General features: G+C 36.9%; 2 protein-coding genes across 3 annotated transcripts in view; both read right to left on the bottom strand.

Moving 5' to 3' along the window:
* Positions 1–8,395, bottom strand: part of LOC140431696 (uncharacterized) — a 48,738-nt gene extending 40,343 nt beyond the window's left edge. For both annotated transcript variants that reach the window (XM_072519591.1, XM_072519582.1), the window contains exon 1: positions 8,258–8,395. The gene's annotated coding sequence lies outside the window, so the exon portion shown is untranslated. The remainder of the gene's footprint in view (positions 1–8,257) is intronic.
* Positions 3,948–19,012, bottom strand: part of LOC140431718 (uncharacterized) — a 35,834-nt gene continuing 20,769 nt past the window's right edge. The window contains exon 3 of the mRNA XM_072519604.1: positions 3,948–8,512. Coding sequence (XP_072375705.1) covers positions 7,407–8,512 — 1,106 coding nt within the window. The 3' untranslated portion in view covers positions 3,948–7,406. The remainder of the gene's footprint in view (positions 8,513–19,012) is intronic.

Genomic DNA, 19,012 nt, shown 5'->3' with positions numbered 1-19,012 from the left:
AAAAATTTGGAAAGGAAACGAATCCTCTCCAGGATAAAGTTCGACGTTAGCGCAACTCTTCCTGTACACGGGCCACGGAGGGATTGAATAGTCGCTGGAGAAGGTAGCAAAGATTAAGTACGCAAAGGCGTAAAGGGAATCAACTAAAAAATTAAAAATTAAGAATGGACTGAACATTTTAGAAGAAAGGTATTAAAATTTTAAGAAAACCGATTTATTCGGTTTCAGACAAATCTGAATTATCCGTCGAAACACTGACTGGTTGATAAGCTTTTAGGTCTAAATAAAACAATAAAAAATAAACAAAAATCACGACATATTTACATGCAAAATTAAACTGGATGCTCGATTTGATGAATCGACATCAGGTACAGTTCGTTGGCTATTAGGCACAACGACCAATGGCAGATTTCTATAAATATGGCTCTAACCTAACCAAAAGTGTGGAACAGACCAGTGTTAAAGTTTCTGGGAGCGAAAAGAGGGATGCTTCCAGCTCAACAAAGGCGGGTGGCCAACTAAGTAGTCTTAGCAAGCTTCGCTATGGTTATCCACTAGGTAGACAACCTAAATAGCATCAAACAATAATAAAGTTGACTATGACAGTCAAGCAATGAATGAATTTCCAACCACTGGTTGAAAATTGAACTAACGCAAAAGAAGAAAGACAGGATGGCCAATAGTTCCATAAGAATATCCTCTGGGATTGATCACAGTGGAAAATTTCCAAGCAAGAAGACTTCCAGAAGGACAAAAGAAGAAAATAAATCCAAACCGTTAATACACAATCTTGGAGAAGAAAGAAAATGGGTTTATGGCATACAAACCATAATCGATACACAAACAGTTTAGTCTAAAACTGTTGTTTCCAAAAGAAACAAAAAAAAATCATAAGAGTCTTCCGCGAAACAAAAACTTACGATAAGACTTAAAAGGAACGGAAGAATTATTACAATCTTCCAAAGAAATAGAAAAATATTACAGTCCATCGTCAATAATGAAAAAATCATGATGTTGGATGTAACACACCACAACAATAAAAAAAGGTTGAACAGTAAAACATTTTTGACACCTAATTGAATCCAATATGGTCGTCATACAAATCACAAAGAAATGTTTACCATTCTTTAGCAGAACTCCAATGGAGTCAAAATAATATAAACTTTTAATTCTCAGTGGGTCATTTACGGTAGCACCAGAACTATTTCAATTGTTAAATGTATTAAATCGAAATATATAATGAGTTTCTTTTAAATCTTTTGAAACGGTTACAAAAGTAATGTGTCAATTTTGAACGAGTTATCACTGTTTTTTTGTTGTATGCCATATCTCATATGAGAGATTTGTAAATGGCATTTTAGAACAATTTTGAAATGTTCAATGTGCCACGTTTCAACCTCAAACTTCAATGTCCTATGTCCTAAGAAGCGTTTCAGAACATAATTCGAAATTTGAGATGCAGTTTTTTGTTCCAGTAGCAAAAATTTTAGTAGGTCCAGTTTCCGATCCCAGAAATCATCTAAAGTAACTTTAGTGCAATCCAGGTAACTTTTTTTTGTGCTAAACTTTTAAAGTAATGATAGACATTGCTTTTCCTAATAATTGCTTTCATAATTTAAAGAAATTGTAATAACTAGAATTATGTGTTAGGGCGTGACCATAGCTGTCATAATTATTCTCAGTTTTAAATTTCAATTATTGACATCTGACAGCTAGTTTTATTTTTTTGACATTAGTTTGTTTTGTTTTTAGAAAAAGGTTAACCTATATGAATAGTCTCATTTTAAAGATATTTCTTTATTTGTAATAATTTATTGCTGCCACAGTTTATATCCCAGTAACAATTTTTTGTAAGTTTTGTAGCATCTAACACTTGTAAACAGAGTTTATAAACGGATAGGATATGTAAGTTTTTCTTTGTTATTTTGGTATAAATTTTTGTAACTATTAATATAGTATTTTTGTGTCATTTATATTTTGTAACTGTTTGTGTTGAGACAATAATAAATGTTCAATTTTTTTCCCTAGTCATTTTATCTATTTATTTTAGAAAAGTCTCCTAACCTCTCTTTTGTGTTTTTTAGGAAAGAAGAGCCCTTTTCTTTCATTCAGCAGGAGGTGCTCTCGAAGCGGCGTCCATTTTAAATACCTAGAGGTCCTTCTTATTTGTTTTACCCATTTATCTAGAAGATTCATGTAAGTACCCCTTTTTGTGTTTCATTTTTGTAGTTGCCCCAATCCGGCCCCTTGCCATTCAACTTATCACGACCCCAGCTCTCCAAATACACCCTGAGTGCCGTTCGCATAAGTTTCGATTTGTTTTGCTTGCCCTATCTCTGCCCCAAATTTTCAACCCCCCATAGTATTACCATATGTGGTAGGCAAAATATCTCGTTACAAATTTGATCAGAAGAAAAAGGTTATAATGTATGTAGGTCAGCTAACAGAAAAATAACCATGCATAGTGGCAAAATTTTGTCGGCGAATTAGCAAAACACTTCTTTGGCCTGTTGTAGAAGATTAAAGCATAATTAATACAGATGCGATTTTTATGCACTTACCTCTCCTACAGTAGATAAAATGGGAAAGCTTTTCTCAGATTAACATTTATAGTTTTGCCTAAAAGCCACACGCAAAAAAACATGTTACAATAGGCGATACAGTAGAATTAAAATTTAAATAATATTTTTAAAATTGAATAAAGTAATTTTATTAATTATTTATACTTTAAAAAAATTATATTATATTCACATAATTCAATGAATTATTGTTTGCTCCTAACGCCACCTGTTGACATATTAACAAAGCATACGTTTTTTACTTCTGACGTTCTGACAGACTTGTCAAATTTAAACCAAATATTAAATCATAATAAAATATAAATAAATATCATTTGGTAGTAAATTTAAACATATGATATAAACTAAATAATATGTTTAAAAATAATAATTGTTTTTATTTGAAATTACTTTTAAACGAGAAGTGTGTTAAAATTTTAAAGAGATGATTAAATATTGTTATTTATCCACAGACATTTATGACTTTTAAATTTTGACAATCGTTGCGAATCCAATCTTTTATTAACAAATATTCTTTGAATTTTTACTTCTCATTTAATGTCTGTATTTTGTTAGTTCTGTATTTTTCATGCAGTTTTTGATTTAAACCTGCTTAGAATAAATATGTGATGACTAGAAACAAATTGATCGAGAGTAGTGAATCGATGCCAAGAACCACTATTTTATGACGCTACCTGTGACGACGCCATTTGTGGCGCTAGTTCCGTGACGCTCGCCTCAATATTTTACTATAGAGAAAAACGTAATACAACGCCAGTACAGAAGCTTCGCTTCAAAATGTGACGATTGGGGAACAATTAGTCTCATATGAGCCATCTCCTTAAGGCATTTGGTTTTAGGGAAGCACTATTTGCTATCCAACTATTTTTTCAACACTGCAGAGATGTCAATACATATAATGCATGCTTTATAGATTACAAAAAGCAGTTCAACATGAACCAGATCCAGACCTTAATTATTAGAAATGAGAAGATTAGAAACAAAGAATAATCATAAATCGGTATTGGGATCAGTCAATGAAAATAATTGTAGATATAACGAATATATACTTTGCGGATATCTTCGCGGGGGCACTACCTGAGACTGATGAAGGTATTTTAGTAAACGGAGAACGACTAAATAATTTCCGTTATGCAGATGATACAGTCATACTTGCTGATAGTCTAAAAAGCTTACAACCTATAGTCAATAAAGTTACAGAAGCAAGTTATAGACTGGATCTTAATATTAAGAAAACTAAATATATAAAGATCAGCAAAGATAACGCACCAATCTGAAGACTAGAAATAAACCTAAAACAAATATAAACAAACAAATCATGTACTTATCTGTGAAGCAATGTCAATGATAAATGGGAACACTCTAAAATAAGGTGTAGAATTGGAAAAGCCAGAAATGCCTTAGGGATGCAGAAATTATTCAAGAGTAGAGACTTATACGGAGATTATAACCGAATTTCATGTCCTAAGTACTTATGCGATGCAGTCTGCTCAATACTTCTTCCATCAACAGTAATATTAGATTTACCACCAGATTAGTCATTATTTGCGTCTTGTTTATTTTAATCTTTAGTCTAAGTTCCAAGGAAGTGTAATTACGGTATCCCTTTCTTCAGTCCTTACCCCCGGAGGGAGTGTAATGGGCATCGTGATATCGTGTATTGTCCGTCTCTAAAGATCTCTGTCCCTGATCATTTCTTTTAACTCATGCATAGCTCTTTTGCATATTCCTGTAATTTGATCGATCCATCTTGTCGGGATCTTCCTCGTAATCTTCGGCCTTTAACCAAGTATTTCCATGTTTGCTCTCAACATATCAAAAGTGTTTTAACTGTTGGAGATGGACTTTGCTGAAGAGCCATTTGCTGACCTTTATCTCATTTAAAATTGAATTATTTGTCCTGTGATCGGTCTACGGAATTCGTGACATTCTTCTCGAACAGAACATTTTACACAGTATTATGCCACCGTATGGCACCATATCCAGAACGAATAGTAGGAAAATACCAGGCTGGTTTCAGAGGTAGTAAATCGAAAATTCACCAGATTGCAACTTTGATACAAATTATAAAAAAAAACAGTGGAATATGGCATAGATACTCATCACATATTTATAAATTACAAAGCAGCCTACTACTCGGTAAATAGAAGAGAAATCTGCAAAGCTATGAAAGAGCTAGGAATACCAAATCAGTTGGTAAATTTAACAAAACTATTGAAAAAGTTGAATGTAGAGTACGAACTGTCTGAATCTTTTAAAACAAATAACGGGATGCGCTAGGGAGACCCTCTCTCCTGTATACTGTTCACTCTGGCTCTGGAAAAAGTAATACTTTGTCACAAATCACAACCGCAATCAGTGCAAATCCTTGCCTATAGCTGATAATATCGATATTGATGGGAGAACGGAAAACGCTGTACAAGAGCCATATGTAGTACTAAAAGAATCATTAACACTGAAAATAATGCTACCGCAGAATTTGCACGGCCAACAGGTGCTATTTTGTGCTTAATCTTCTTCTTAAATCTTCAATTTTATCGAGAAATACTCGAGAAAAGAAAATAGCTAAGGCGAACCTACAAAGCGGCGAATGACAATGGAGTGTGCAGAAGACGATATAACTCCCAACTTTATAGAACATACCACGAACCAGATATCGTAAAACAAATTGAGATAGGACGTCTGAGGTGAATAGGGCATGTAATGCGAATTGAACAAAATGACTCAGCTAGAAAAACGCTCCTTGATAGACCCATTGGTCAGACAAAAAGAGGAAGACCTAGAACAAGGTTCCTTGATAACATCGATGAAGACATGAAAAATATGGGAATACGTGCTTGGCGGAGGAAGGTGATGGATAGGGACAACTGGAGAGAAATTCTTGAGGAGGCTAGGACCCAAGCAGAACGTTTTGAGGTGTAGGTCAAAGTTAATAACTAATTAGAAGAGAAAATAATAAATTAATAAAAATATATTACTTAAAAAGAATAAATTTTATTAAAAAAATAATATAACTAGATACACATTTTAATTGCAGCTGTTTACATTATTTTACAAATAGTTTGGCCCACAACACTAAGACTTGACTTATTACAGACAAGAACGAGGCTCTCGTGGCCCAAAAGTTTGATTCGAAACTGACATGATTGATTATTTTGCCTTTCAAAAAAAGTTTGTACATTCAATGAAGCTATTGAAACATGCCTGGAGAAAAATAACCACTACGGCGAAGCAAGAATTTCATATGAAATAGGCTAGCATATGTGAGACTGTAAATGTGTTTTTAAAGGGAATATCAATGTCAAAATATAGTTAATATCAATGTCAAAAGAAAAAGATAGAATTACAACAAAATACTTAAAGGTTTTTCAAACTCTTACAATTGTAAAAAAATAAACAAAACACAGGACGACTACAAAAAATACAAAATCGCCAGAAACGAAGGTTACAAAAAATAAAAAAGGCAAAAAAGTAATCCTGGGAATATTTTGGGAATAAAATTAATGAAAATGACCACAGAAAAAGAAATAATGAAAAAATAGAAGCAGTACTTTGAAGAGCCAATAGAATGGAAACGGGATCCAAAAGAAATTAAAGAGAAAGGCGTAATCGAAAATATAAATCTAATTCAAATAACAATACACGAAATTACAGAAGCCGCTAATAAATTAACATTAAGAAAATCTCGCCTGACGTGAGAGTTCCGTCAGACGTGGTACAAACGTTCAGTGTAAGACGTAGGTCATATTTTTGTATTGCGTTAGTCAGTTACTCCAATATTTTTCCTTTATTAAAAGTATCCTAAACTTCTTGTCGAGCAAATATTTCATAAAATTCCGGGTTTCAATAAAATGAACACACATCGGAAAATCTAAATGAACAGGTTAGAAGTGTAAATTACTTTTTTGGTTACTATTTTACAGACTATATCTAATCTATCTATCACAAAATTGAATGCTCCATGCCACAATTTAAGTTTTACAGGTCAAAACGTCAAATTATTTGTTTATCTGTTTGTTATATTTTACATTTTAAAGTCATATTATCTGTTAATAAGAAGTACTAACTTGTATTTAATTGATTAGTTAATCTGTTTTTTTTATATTGGGATTGGTTACTCTTTAGATTTGTTTCAGTCAGTTGTGTTTTTATTGCAAAGAGCAATTAATAATGGGTAACTTAATATCGACTGATATTGCTAGGGTCAAAAAAATGTTCTAACATGGTTGAACGTAGATGGAAATTACTCGAGATAACGTTTAAGAGATTTTTTTATTACAAGTGGATATATCAAGAATAAATCGGCGGAAGCCCCAAGTAAACAGAACAAAAGGAAGGCCCCGTAAAAGATGGATAGACGACGTAGATAGGGATCTTAAAACCTTGAACATCAGGCAGTGGCGAAGGAAAGTATCCGAAAAGGGCAGAATGGAAGAACATTGTTAAGCAGGCCAAGACTCACAAAGGGTTGTAGCGCCATTAGAAGAAGAATTGGCGAAAGTAAAATTGCTTTGATTCAAGAATGGGAGAGACTACCTCAATAACCGACCGATAGCCTTATCATGAGTATGACAAGACGAATTAGTGCAGTTGTATTTGTACTTGTTTGCTCTCTAACAGTTTACAAATGGTACAACTTTTGTGAAACCATTTCTAACATTTTATAAACTGTGATTCAAGAGATTATGTTAAAATCTTTAGAATGTGTATTTTATAAAAGATAATAATTATTATATTTTATATTTGTTAGTCTAAATTTTCCGTTGTGTATTACTGTGTGTGTGTTACTCAGTTACTCTTCCAATTTACTCTCTGAGATATTAAGAATCATGAATTTGAGAGATGCTCTAGATTTTGTTTTCTTTTGTGAAATTCGAAATGACCTACTAAGCTTTCTTTTACTTTAAATGATTTATTACACAAGGCACAGATGTAACGCTGTCCTTCATGGGCATGTTTTACATGACGTTGTAAACTGTTATTGAAAATATATTTTTTGCCACAATGTTTGCATTCCGAAGTATCTCGCTTCGTGAATATTTTTATTCCTGTATAGTCTTTATTGTGACTACGAGTATGCACGTACAGACTCTCCTTCCGTTGATAACTCTTTGCACATATGTCACATTTATAATTTTTAGACTCACCTATAAAATGGCACTCTAAATGACGATTTAAATGCCCCTTATGTTTAAAGCCTTTATGACAATGGCAGCATTCAAATAGTTTTATATCGCTACCCGTGTGACTATTCATATGTCGTTTCAAATCTTGTTGATATTTGTAACGTTTGGAACAATGCTTGCAATTATATTTCCTTTCGCTAGTGTGAGAAATTAAGTGATACCGGAGAGCAAACTCGTTAGCATAGAACTTTGAACAAATATTACAAACTACATACGGTGTTGAATTTTGATTAATTTGAAAAGTATCTTCTTTATGATTGAGCATATGAAGCTCAAAGTTTCTCTTCACAAGATACTCTTTAGGACAAATTTCACATTTGTATTTAACATGGATTTGAATATGTTGGTCTAAATCTGTTTTATTTGAAAAAATTTTGTAGCACTTTCTACAAGCGAAGCGTTCTAATTGACTTCCAAAAGAATTTCTGTTTGTAATTTTACTAAAAGGTAATCGACGCCCCAACAAATGCATGTTATTAACAGTGTTATTACCTTCAGTTTCTAATTTCACTTCGCTTTTAAACACATTAATTGCGTATAAAGCACTATCAGTTTTTTTTCTATTACATCCAATATGTCGTCGAGTTTTAATATAATACTGTTGACAATGATTTAAAATTTGTTTTTTGTTAAGATGAAACTGCCCACAAAATCCACAAACGAATATTTTTGTTCCAAAAAATCCACTGCTAGACCTGCTTTTTCCATTTTCCATTTTTACATTTTTTTTCGTTTTCACTGGTATATCTGTAAAATAATGTAAATCTTATATAAATTAGAAGCGATTAACATTTGATATCAGTAAATTATATTACGATACTGTATACTTATAGTATATAAATATATAAATAAAGCCATAGTAAATGAATGAGATAAACCGGGCCAATCCTAGCAAGAGTGCAGTTCACGCACCGCACGCGGTCGGCCAAAACAAAAGGCGGCCGTAGGCCGCATCCATTTCTATCAATAAATCAATCAAAAAATCTAATTTTTCACGTATTTCTCAAAATAAAATTACTTCATAATAAGTTCCTAAAATCATAAGTGATTGAAAAATCAAAATACCTAGTCCCATTTTTCGATAGCATAGTTTAGCATAATTTCGAAATTAGATTGTAGAGCAAAATGTGTCAGTCCATTATCATGATACTACGACAAAAAGAGAAAGCCTCTTCGATAACAACCTTGGACCGACTCGCGCATAACAAAATTGTATGGAGAGTTATGGGAGCATAGAGATTTATACATTTTCGTGATATTAAATAATTGAAATTGTCGGTCGTCTGTTACAATGTTTAGTTTATACTTTAGTGAATTATAATCATACCAGTAAAATAATTCAATATTATATGTATTGTACTAAAAAAACTCAGTTTTTTACGGCAAAAATGTAAGAGCTAGCTATCTAGACATTCAGAAAAATACGGCACTTAAAATAAACCGTGTCAAATAAAAAAGTGGCGTAAAAAATAATAAAAAAATCAAGTTTCAAAAAGTATTAAAATTACAAAAACAATATTACATATATTTGATTTATTTTACTTAACAAATTTTTGCAATTTTTCTTTTTTTATTTTAGACTTTTGTTTCAACATCTAAAAAATAGTTTTTTACATCATCAGATGTTTGAACATGAACTGATTTTTCCAATAAAGATTTTTGATAAGTTTTGATGCCCTTTAATAGTGCCCCCATTGAATTGGCAAAAAATGTGTTCTAGTTCATGACACCTCATATTTCATGAGTTCTCAATGTAATGTTTCTGAATGCTTACCAAACCACCTTCTGGAAAGCTATAAAACCAGCTAAATTTTCTAGTCCATCCCAATACAACTCTTCCATTTCCAAATATGTTTGATGGTTTTCATTTTCTGAAGTTACTGAAAATACTTTCAAGTTACTGAAAGATTCAATTGACTAAAGAGTCGTTTGGTTCTCATCACCGAATCTTCTATGTCATTGCCATAACAATCTAAATTCGGAGAGCTTCCTGCTTTCATGTTTTGAAGCGACATGTTTGTTGTTTCTGGTTACTTATATTGGATGATAATAAAATTAGTTCATCATTCCGGTCCATAATAAAATTACGAAAACGGTATTTAAATTGCAAGGGAGACGGATGATCATATAAACCTCCAATCGCTCGTATTACTGAGAAGAGACCTAAGCAATCTTATACAATAAATTGTATGTTGTTATATACTTGATGTTGAAATCTTTTTTTAAATCCAGAAAGACTAGTTGCAACGATTTAATGCTAACAATAATACCATGTTGAAAGGGCAGTAAAGACTTTGAAGTGGATGTACGAATATTTTTCACAAGATTTTCCATTTTATCTAGAATAACATTTAGCTCATTTAAAGATGTTCCGTGCGCTTTAATATGATGTCTTGTATCTTTTTGTTGAATTTTTGAATTGAATATATCCAATTGATGTTATTCTCAAATTTTCCCAAAGACCCTAATCTAGTTAGTGCCGTAGAAACAGTGTATGAAAACAGTTTTGTTGCCAACTTAACTTTTTGGCGTTGAGGTCCTTTCACTGTTAAAAACTCTTCGCTGATTTTGTGAACAAATTTCAAATCACTTAAGCAAATCGACTATCGGTCTGACATTGATCAATTTTCCATTTATAACATACCCAGAGTCCAAAATATGATTTTTAAATAATGTTATCATGTGGTGCATCTGCGAATACATAATTTTTTTTTTCCATAAAAATTGTTTGTACAGCATCTGCCGCTAACTTTATTTTTTCCAGCATAATTCGCAATTGTTTATTTTCTTCTTTAAGTTGTTCAATTTTTCCTGCATCTTCAATTGAACCAGCCTGAGTGCCAATTGAACGTGAATGACAACAGTAACTATTTTCTTGGTTATTACCTTCAATTTCCATGTTTACAGGGTTGTCTTTGGATACTACCGCTGGCAATACACTAGTATGTAATAAATTAAATCAATAAACATTTTTTCTGACATTGTAAGTAGGCACTTACTTATTATCCAATATATTTTCGACTAGTTGTCTCGTTTTTTTTTGTTTCTGCCCGGTGTTTTCTATTAGATTGTGATACGGAACAAGAAGGGTTTTCAGTTGGTAAATAAGCATTAGGTATAGCTTCTGAATTTAGTCTCCATTTTGTTTCTGGATAACCCAACAATTTTTCTTTCAGCTGGTAATCAAATTCAGTAAAATGCTTTGAGCATACACTTGCTGTAAAAACCCAAATTTTGGCAAGGTTTTTTTTCCGCGGGAATGTAAAAAACCGACACTTCGATGGATTTTTTAGTTTTTTGTTATTATTGCTATTGCAACCAACTATCGCACAGTTTACAATTTTTAAAATATTAAAGGCACAATCTGTTTCTAATTATATTTAAGAATTTTATTCCGAAAAGCTCATCTAGCACTATATTCACTTACGCAAACTGAATAACAAACACATCGTAAAATAAAACATTTAACATTTTGTCGTTCGGTGACGTAGTCATAGAAGAGAGAGACAATGTTATTCATGCGCGTGGCTTTATCTTGTTATTGTAATATCTAGTATTATGTCCATTATTGTCTACTGTTTACACACATTGACAAGTTCCTCATTTAACACTAGAAGCGCGACCGTTCCAATTTTGACCCATTTCGAAATTCATCTCTGTGCAGTAAATAATCTATACTTGCTATAGCCTTAAATTTTTATGACATTTTGTGAATTATCTGGTATATTACATACACAAAACTATATATCTACTATGATAACTAATTTTTTGTTTTTTTTTTTACGAAAATACCTTAAAGCGTGGATGGGTCACTCTTGGCCCAGCTATCTATATTAGTATAAATTATTTACAATTGATACATACTAATTTATATTGGAATTTAGGGTTTTACTACTTATAACTTATGGCAATAGAATGAGAATCTCGAAATACATAATACCGTCTGAATGGAGGGGATACCATACTTACGTTAGTGCGTTAGTCAGATCGTCCATCGCATCTCGATCTCGCGTCCTCTTTCGTCCGTTCGCCGTAGTGAGTACGTAGTGTACAGTGTTAGTGCTTTTTAGGTTTTTAGGTCTTCATAGCAGAGGGTCAGACGGCTGTCATAGACAAAGCCAAGCTCTGACCGCTGGAAGCCGGCCAAGAAGTACAAAGCCGCGAATACGAAGAAATAACCTGGTGAAACCAACCACGTGGTCGCCACGTGGCCATACTTGGAGTTACAAGGTAAGTGCTGTGTTTTTTGCTGGTCTACCGGCGATTTGTACTCTCTGACGGAGATTCTGCTGGTCACGGTGTAGGCTTAGTGGGCGGTCCGTAAGAAGCCATCCACGCAGGCCGTTGCCGGGGCTTACAGCTTCCGTCGGAGTCTGTAAACAGTCGTGCCGGCACAAATCTGCACTTTACCAATTACATTATATATCTACGGGGGACCGCTAGCTCAAAATAGTTAAGTATAGTCCGGCTTACCAGCCATCCTGCACATTGCACAAGGTGCTTGAAAATAGGTGTCATCTGGGTTAATTTACCTAGCCTTCCACTTCGAACATGCCAAGGTCGACCCGCTCCAACAGGTCGAACAGAGTCGTTCCTGCTGAACCACCCGACCCTGGGCAACACTCCAAAGACATGCCCTCCATCGATAATTACGACTTCCCTCCGCTACCCTCACAAAGGACACCCGCAACTCAGACCTTAATCACACCTACCAACACCACCATGCCACCGATCACTTCTTTCCCACCCACACTACACATCCCAGATACCACCCAATCCAATATCACCAATAACCTATCTGACACTTTCATGTCAGATATTATTTCCACCCTACCCGTAGAACAGATCGATCGGTTGATAGCGCAACTGCAGCTAACCCGATCATCTGCAATCCTTAATACACCCACTCCTCCTATCACCACTTTAGCCTCACAACCACAACAAAACTTCACCATACATACCAATACCACCCAACCTACATCCACCCATGCCGCTTCAGCGACAAACATCCAATCTCCACAACTTATTAATACAGTCAACACACAACCAACAAACACACGAAATCCACAACCAACACACGCTCCTATCATCCCACCTTCCACACAAAACACAACCGCTTCATACGCTAACGCCACCACCACTCCCAGAACTACCGTCCCTGCATCCCAGGCCACTACCTCCACCCAACCCAAATCCTTCAACTATACTATCACCAACATTCCCATAGAGAAATCGACCCAAAGAGATTTCTTCCGCATCATAAACACCCGAGAGATCCTTCTAAACCAAATCTCGACCGTCAAGGTCCTTCCTACCCAAATTGCACACTTAACTACCTTCCATCCGGTAAATCATGTCGAGTTACAACGCAAGCTCCGTGATGCGCTGGGTGATCCTAAAGTCCTCGTCTCACCCAAACACATCCCAGCACCCAGAAATCCCACCCGCTCTTCCAAACCTACATACATGGTCGTCGTCAAGGGAGTCGAAAGAGTCTACTCTGACGCCGACCTCACACGTGCCTTCACCGACATGGATATCCCCGTAGTTCGTCTATGGAGGATCATTTCTAAGTCAAACCTACCCACTACGTTCGTAAAGCTGGTCACGTCGAGTGAATTTAAGTACACAGAGATGTTGACCAGAGGTATCTTTATGGACGGCCTCCGATTACACGTTGAGTTACCACTTAACGCTAACCCAGTCCCTCCCATCCCAAAATACTGCGGCAGGTGCAGCCAGAACGGGCATACCATTACGGAGTGCCCGCAAAAGCAGTACCGCTGTCCTACCTGCGGCCAAGACCATAAATCCACGGCCTATCCCACACCTCAATCACCAAAATGTCCCAACTGTGGCGGAGACCATGCGGCCTATTCGGCCAAATGCCCCCACAGAAGGGAAACACCCAAGACCCCGCAAGAGACACAACCAATCTCAACCGAAAAGCGAGATCCTCCATATGAACTAACTTCAGACATGAAGACGGTCATGGAGTTCACCTCGCTCATCCTTATCAACCTCCTTCCTGACCGCCGCCAACTTATCCTAGACATTACAAATCATTTTACCACTTTGATGTTTGGGCACAAGAGCACTCTTGTCGCCCATAGCAACAAAGCATCCATCACCTTCCTGTCCCTCTAATGGACAGTACGATTGGTGCTGTGAACTGCCAGGGTGTTGCGAGAAAACGCCCCTTCATCAAACATATCCTCCAATACCACAATATTCAGATCCTTGCCCTCTCCGACACCCTCGCCAAACACGATCCCATCTTCCCAGGATACTGCACACTACACCGTCCAAAAAGCCAAACGTCACACGGCATAGGCTTCCTAATTAAATATGGCATACCTTTTTCCCTAAATACCATTCCTCCTCACATCCTTCTCAATGATGAAGACTTCCTGGCAGTTGACATCCACCTCGACAATAACGAGACCGTTACCATAGTCTCTTATTACAAGCATCCTCTACAACCGCTATCCGAGACATTGTTTGACTACGTCTCCAGCCTGAATAAGGCTATCATCCTAGGAGACTTTAACGCCAGACACACCAGATATGGCGACACGGCGGTGAACCGTGCAGGCAATGTTCTCTCGGATTTGCTCCTTAACCTCCCCCTACACCGCATTCGTAACCGTGAGCCGACGTTTGTGGGTGCGCAGGGCCTGTCAGTCATCGATCATATCGTATGCACGTACGACCTAATTGATCGACTGGCTGACGAATGCTTCCTGAGCGATTCTATAACGTCGGATCACCTTCCTCTGCTGGTTAAGGAACAGATACTAAATCCTCCACCTCCTAACCCTCCTAAAGTAATAAGAGACTACAAACGCGCCAACTGGGAACTCTTCCAAACATACTTGTCAAATAACACTCCAGAGTTAGGCAATCTTTTTATGTACCCTGATGATATCGACCGAGGTATCACGGTAATTACTAACCTGATAAATCAAGCAATTGATTTGTCGGTCCCTAATAGGGTAATCAACCCTAACAAACCACCTCTACCTCAGTTCATCATCGATAAAATCAAACAAAAAAGACGGCTCCTCCGTCAATTCCAACGCACACGCAATCCCCTCGTCAAAACAGAATATAACCGTCTGTCTGCGGCGATCAAACTGCAGGTCAACAATCTGCAGTCCAGACAATGGGCTGCAGCGACCTCCAGTCTTGATTACCGCGACAGCGGCAAATTCTGGCAAAAATTCAAATGCCTAACCAAACAAAAAACCAATAATCCTTCTCACCTTGTGGTGAACAATCAAATTATTAATTCAAACGAACAGAAAGCAGAAGCTTTCAAAACCCACCTTCAGAACACCTTAGTATCTCCAGACGATCCGAGATTCGATCATGCCTTCTGTGATCGCGCAGTGAGAGACATAACACGACTGCTCAGAACCCCTTTCGACCCTCAGGCACCCCATGAACATCCAATCATGGCGCCTGTGGATCACCAAACATTCATACAATTCTGCCAAATCGGCAAATCAAACGCACCGGGGCCTGACAAGATTGCCAGGAACTGTGTGCGTCACCTCCCGCTGAGCGTCACTCTATACTTGACGAACATAGTCAATGCCACTCTTAAACTCTGCTACTTCCCAAAACCTTGGAAAGTAGCACATACAATTATGCTCTTGAAAAAGGGCAAGCCGCGTACCAACCCACACTCTTACAGGCCGATATCTCTCCTGAACTCGTTGGCGAAAGTCTTCGAGAGGATCCTCAAAGAAAGACTCGTAGACTTCGCCACAGAACACAACATCATCCCACCTTACCAATTCGGCTTTAGAGAAGGGTACTCTACCAAAACGGCATTGACTGAAATCGTCACACACCTCACACAAAGTCTGAACGACGGCAATTTGTCACTAGGCATCTTCCTCGATGTTCAAAAAGCCTTCGACCAAGTCTGGCATGTGGGACTGGTCAAGAAACTTGTGAGCATCGGGCTACCTACTCCATTCATCAGACTCATCCACTCCTACGTCTCTCAACGGCAGATTACAGTCAAGGAGCGTGATCGATACTCTACATCCTTCACTCCCACAGCGGGAGTCCCTCAGGGTTCCGTGTTGGCACCAATACTCTATACAATATACAACAGCGACTTTCCCAATCCCAGATATACACATACAACTACTTTATTATACGCAGACGATACGGCACTTCTTACTACCACACCACACGTCGACTCCGTACTTAGGTTCGCTCGAGATCATCTGCTCCTTGTTGAACAATGGTGCCAGAGATGGAGAGTGACACCTAACCCAAACAAAACACAGATGATCCTTTTCAGACACCCATATCGCAGCCAATACATTACACCAATCATAACCGAAAGGCACAATTTGAGTCTATGGGGAGAACGACTCCGTCTCCGAAACCAGGTCGATTACCTCGGCGTGGTGTTTACTCAAACACTTAGCTGGAGGGACGACACTGAAAAAACCTGTAGTAAGGTTAGGAGCCGACTCGGACTTCTCAACGCTCTTACTGGCAGATTCGGCCGCACTCAACCACGCACACTTATCCATACTTACAAAACATTCATCAGACCGGTCATCGAGTACAGATCTTGCATCTGTGCTGTGATGCCAAAGCACCTCAACAATAGACTAATCTCACTGGAAAGGAGAATCTTACGCAAACTCAACAGAAAACGACGCGACTATCCCTCTGCACTCATTCATCGCCTGTCGAACATCCAGCCCATCAATGAGAGGCTTTCCTCTCTGAGCAGGAGTTATACAATTCGCACCATCCGGGGCCAAAACCTCAGAGCCCAAAGCATTCTTAAAACTACCTGCTCGTCCCTCGGCAATGTATTCCGAAGACGACCTAAACCCAAACTCCCATTCCTACCCACTATTCTGCTGGAACTCGCCAGCAACGAGCTCCCTGACGAATACATTGACATACAGGAGGCAACTCCACTCTATTACCGCCGTATATTATAATACCGAAAGTTCATTTCGAACTGACACCGACGGGGGGGGGGGATCGGTTTTCTGTGGTTTTCCGATCCCATTGCACGATACCCCGTCGTTTGCGAGGTTACCAGTCCACAGCTGCCCTCACGCGCCGCGATATTCACTCAAAAATTAAATTGATTTTTTAAATTAATAAACATATAAATTTCATATATTTACTAATTCTGTTTTAGACCAAAAAATATTCTGAAAGGAACCGTTCACTTCTAACCCTTTCGCCCCCGATTGTCCAGGACTAGCAAAGCAGCACAACCACCAACAACACAGCAACACCAGTGGACACTTCAAAATCCCAGTGCCACACCCACCAAAAAAGAAAACACGTCCTGAAGAGGCACAAGCCTAAAGCAGGACATCAGACACACCCAGCACAGAAGATAAACACACACACACAAAACCAACGCTACAATGAATCTCGCGTCGTTCCGTTCAGTCGAATTTGAACTAGTGAAGTGGTAGTACGTCTTTTTTTACTTTTATTGACTACATATAAAGTGTCGTGACCATGAATAATCGGCGTTTGACTCATCAAAAACTTGTTGATGCAATGAATGAGATTTTAGAAGGCGAAGTATTATACTCTTTATCTGATAAAGAGTGGCAAAAACCAGCCAAGTTGATTCTACGTCCTATGACGACACGGAACCGATAGTGCCTCAGTCTGAGAGTAACGTTGTTGAAGGTATGTTATATGTTCTTATGTGATAAGATGATGATACTATTTCGTACTTTTATGTATTTTGTTGTTCTGATGTAGAATGTATTTTTTTTTTTCAGTGAATAACGACAGCCTATCCGCAGAAAGTAGGCGACGTGGTCGACGAAGCAGACGTCGGAGTAGACGTGGCAGTAGTCAACCACCGGTCAGGGGTCGTATTTTCGAATTCAATCGATTTTTTTCGTATACGGGTAAACTCGACTGAAAAATTTCGTGTACGAATCTGAATGTGTATTTTTGAACGTCCTTCGAAATGTTATACGTATACGAGAAGAATTTGCACCGGCAACACTGCACATTCGAACAAGTAAAACTCAAATAAAAAAAAAGAAGAATAATTGGCCGTTTTACTTAACATATTTTACGGTTTTGTCATCTAAAACAATTCGTTTCTTGTAAATTAGCTCAAAGGAGTAAAAAAAGGGCATGAAATATGGTAGTTCAGTGTCGGCCGAACAAAAAAAGAGCCATTTAATCCTATCAACTTCATTGTGAGGGATTTGTTAATCTGTACAATTTTTGAAATTGTACATTAGAATAGTTTTCTAGAAGGTTAAGAAAGGGATGATAAACTCTACCTCTCTGTTCCGCTAATATTTCCGCCTCTACAAGGGCATTAACTATATCTCTTTCTTTGAAAAATTATTTAAACCAGCTATTGAAAACAAAGTTCAATGTAAAAATATTGTATACAACAACGATTAAAAACGATCAGCAGAAATCTTATCTGACTTTCACGGGCCCAATGACAACTGAAATAACAATTACTTTAATCGTATACGAGCATCGATATTCGAATGGTTCAGACCCATTCGAGTCGCCGTATACGAAAAAATTCGTACAAGCAGTGTTCGAAAATACACAAAATTGGATTTCGAGCGAATTTCTTCTAATTTCGTATGCGAAATATGCTCGAATGAATTCGAAAATACGACCACAGAGCAGGATGTAATTGTGATGTTCTTTCTCAAATTCCTGTTGGCTCAGAAATTATAGCTCCTAATGGTACACTTTGAAAGATCGAAGCATTGTATAATGCATCTGCTGGTAGAAGAGCACATCAAAACATGTTCAAAGATATTTCTGGGCCTACACCATATGCCAATGGTCTTCTATTTCACTTTCCGAAATATTTTCATATTTCACTTGGGCATTAGTTTGCCCAAAGATTGAGGTCCGGAATATTTTTTCTTTAAAAAGAAAAGAGTTCAACTTTAAGTAGAATTTTTGTTTAAAAGTTCTTCCCAAAGTTGAAATCCAAATGTTATTGAACTTTTTATCTGGGAACCAATATAAGTGGTACAAAGTGTATATAGTTTATATAGGTATAGTTTATAAAAGTAAATAAAAAGGAACTAAACGCAAAAAAAATTAATTCTAAATTAATAGCACCATCTTTAAAAAGATTAACCAATTTTATTCTAATCGATAATTGTGCACTAACTTGGTTAATCTTTTTAAAGATTTTATATGATTTTTGACTTTATTTAAATTTTGTTTTAATTTTTCGTTTTC

This window comes from Diabrotica undecimpunctata, chromosome 1 (genome assembly GCF_040954645.1).
Source record: "Diabrotica undecimpunctata isolate CICGRU chromosome 1, icDiaUnde3, whole genome shotgun sequence".
Lineage (NCBI taxonomy): Eukaryota > Metazoa > Arthropoda > Insecta > Coleoptera > Chrysomelidae > Diabrotica > Diabrotica undecimpunctata.
Note: the sequence above shows the minus strand (reverse complement) of the source record. Positions and strands in the feature narration are given on the sequence as shown.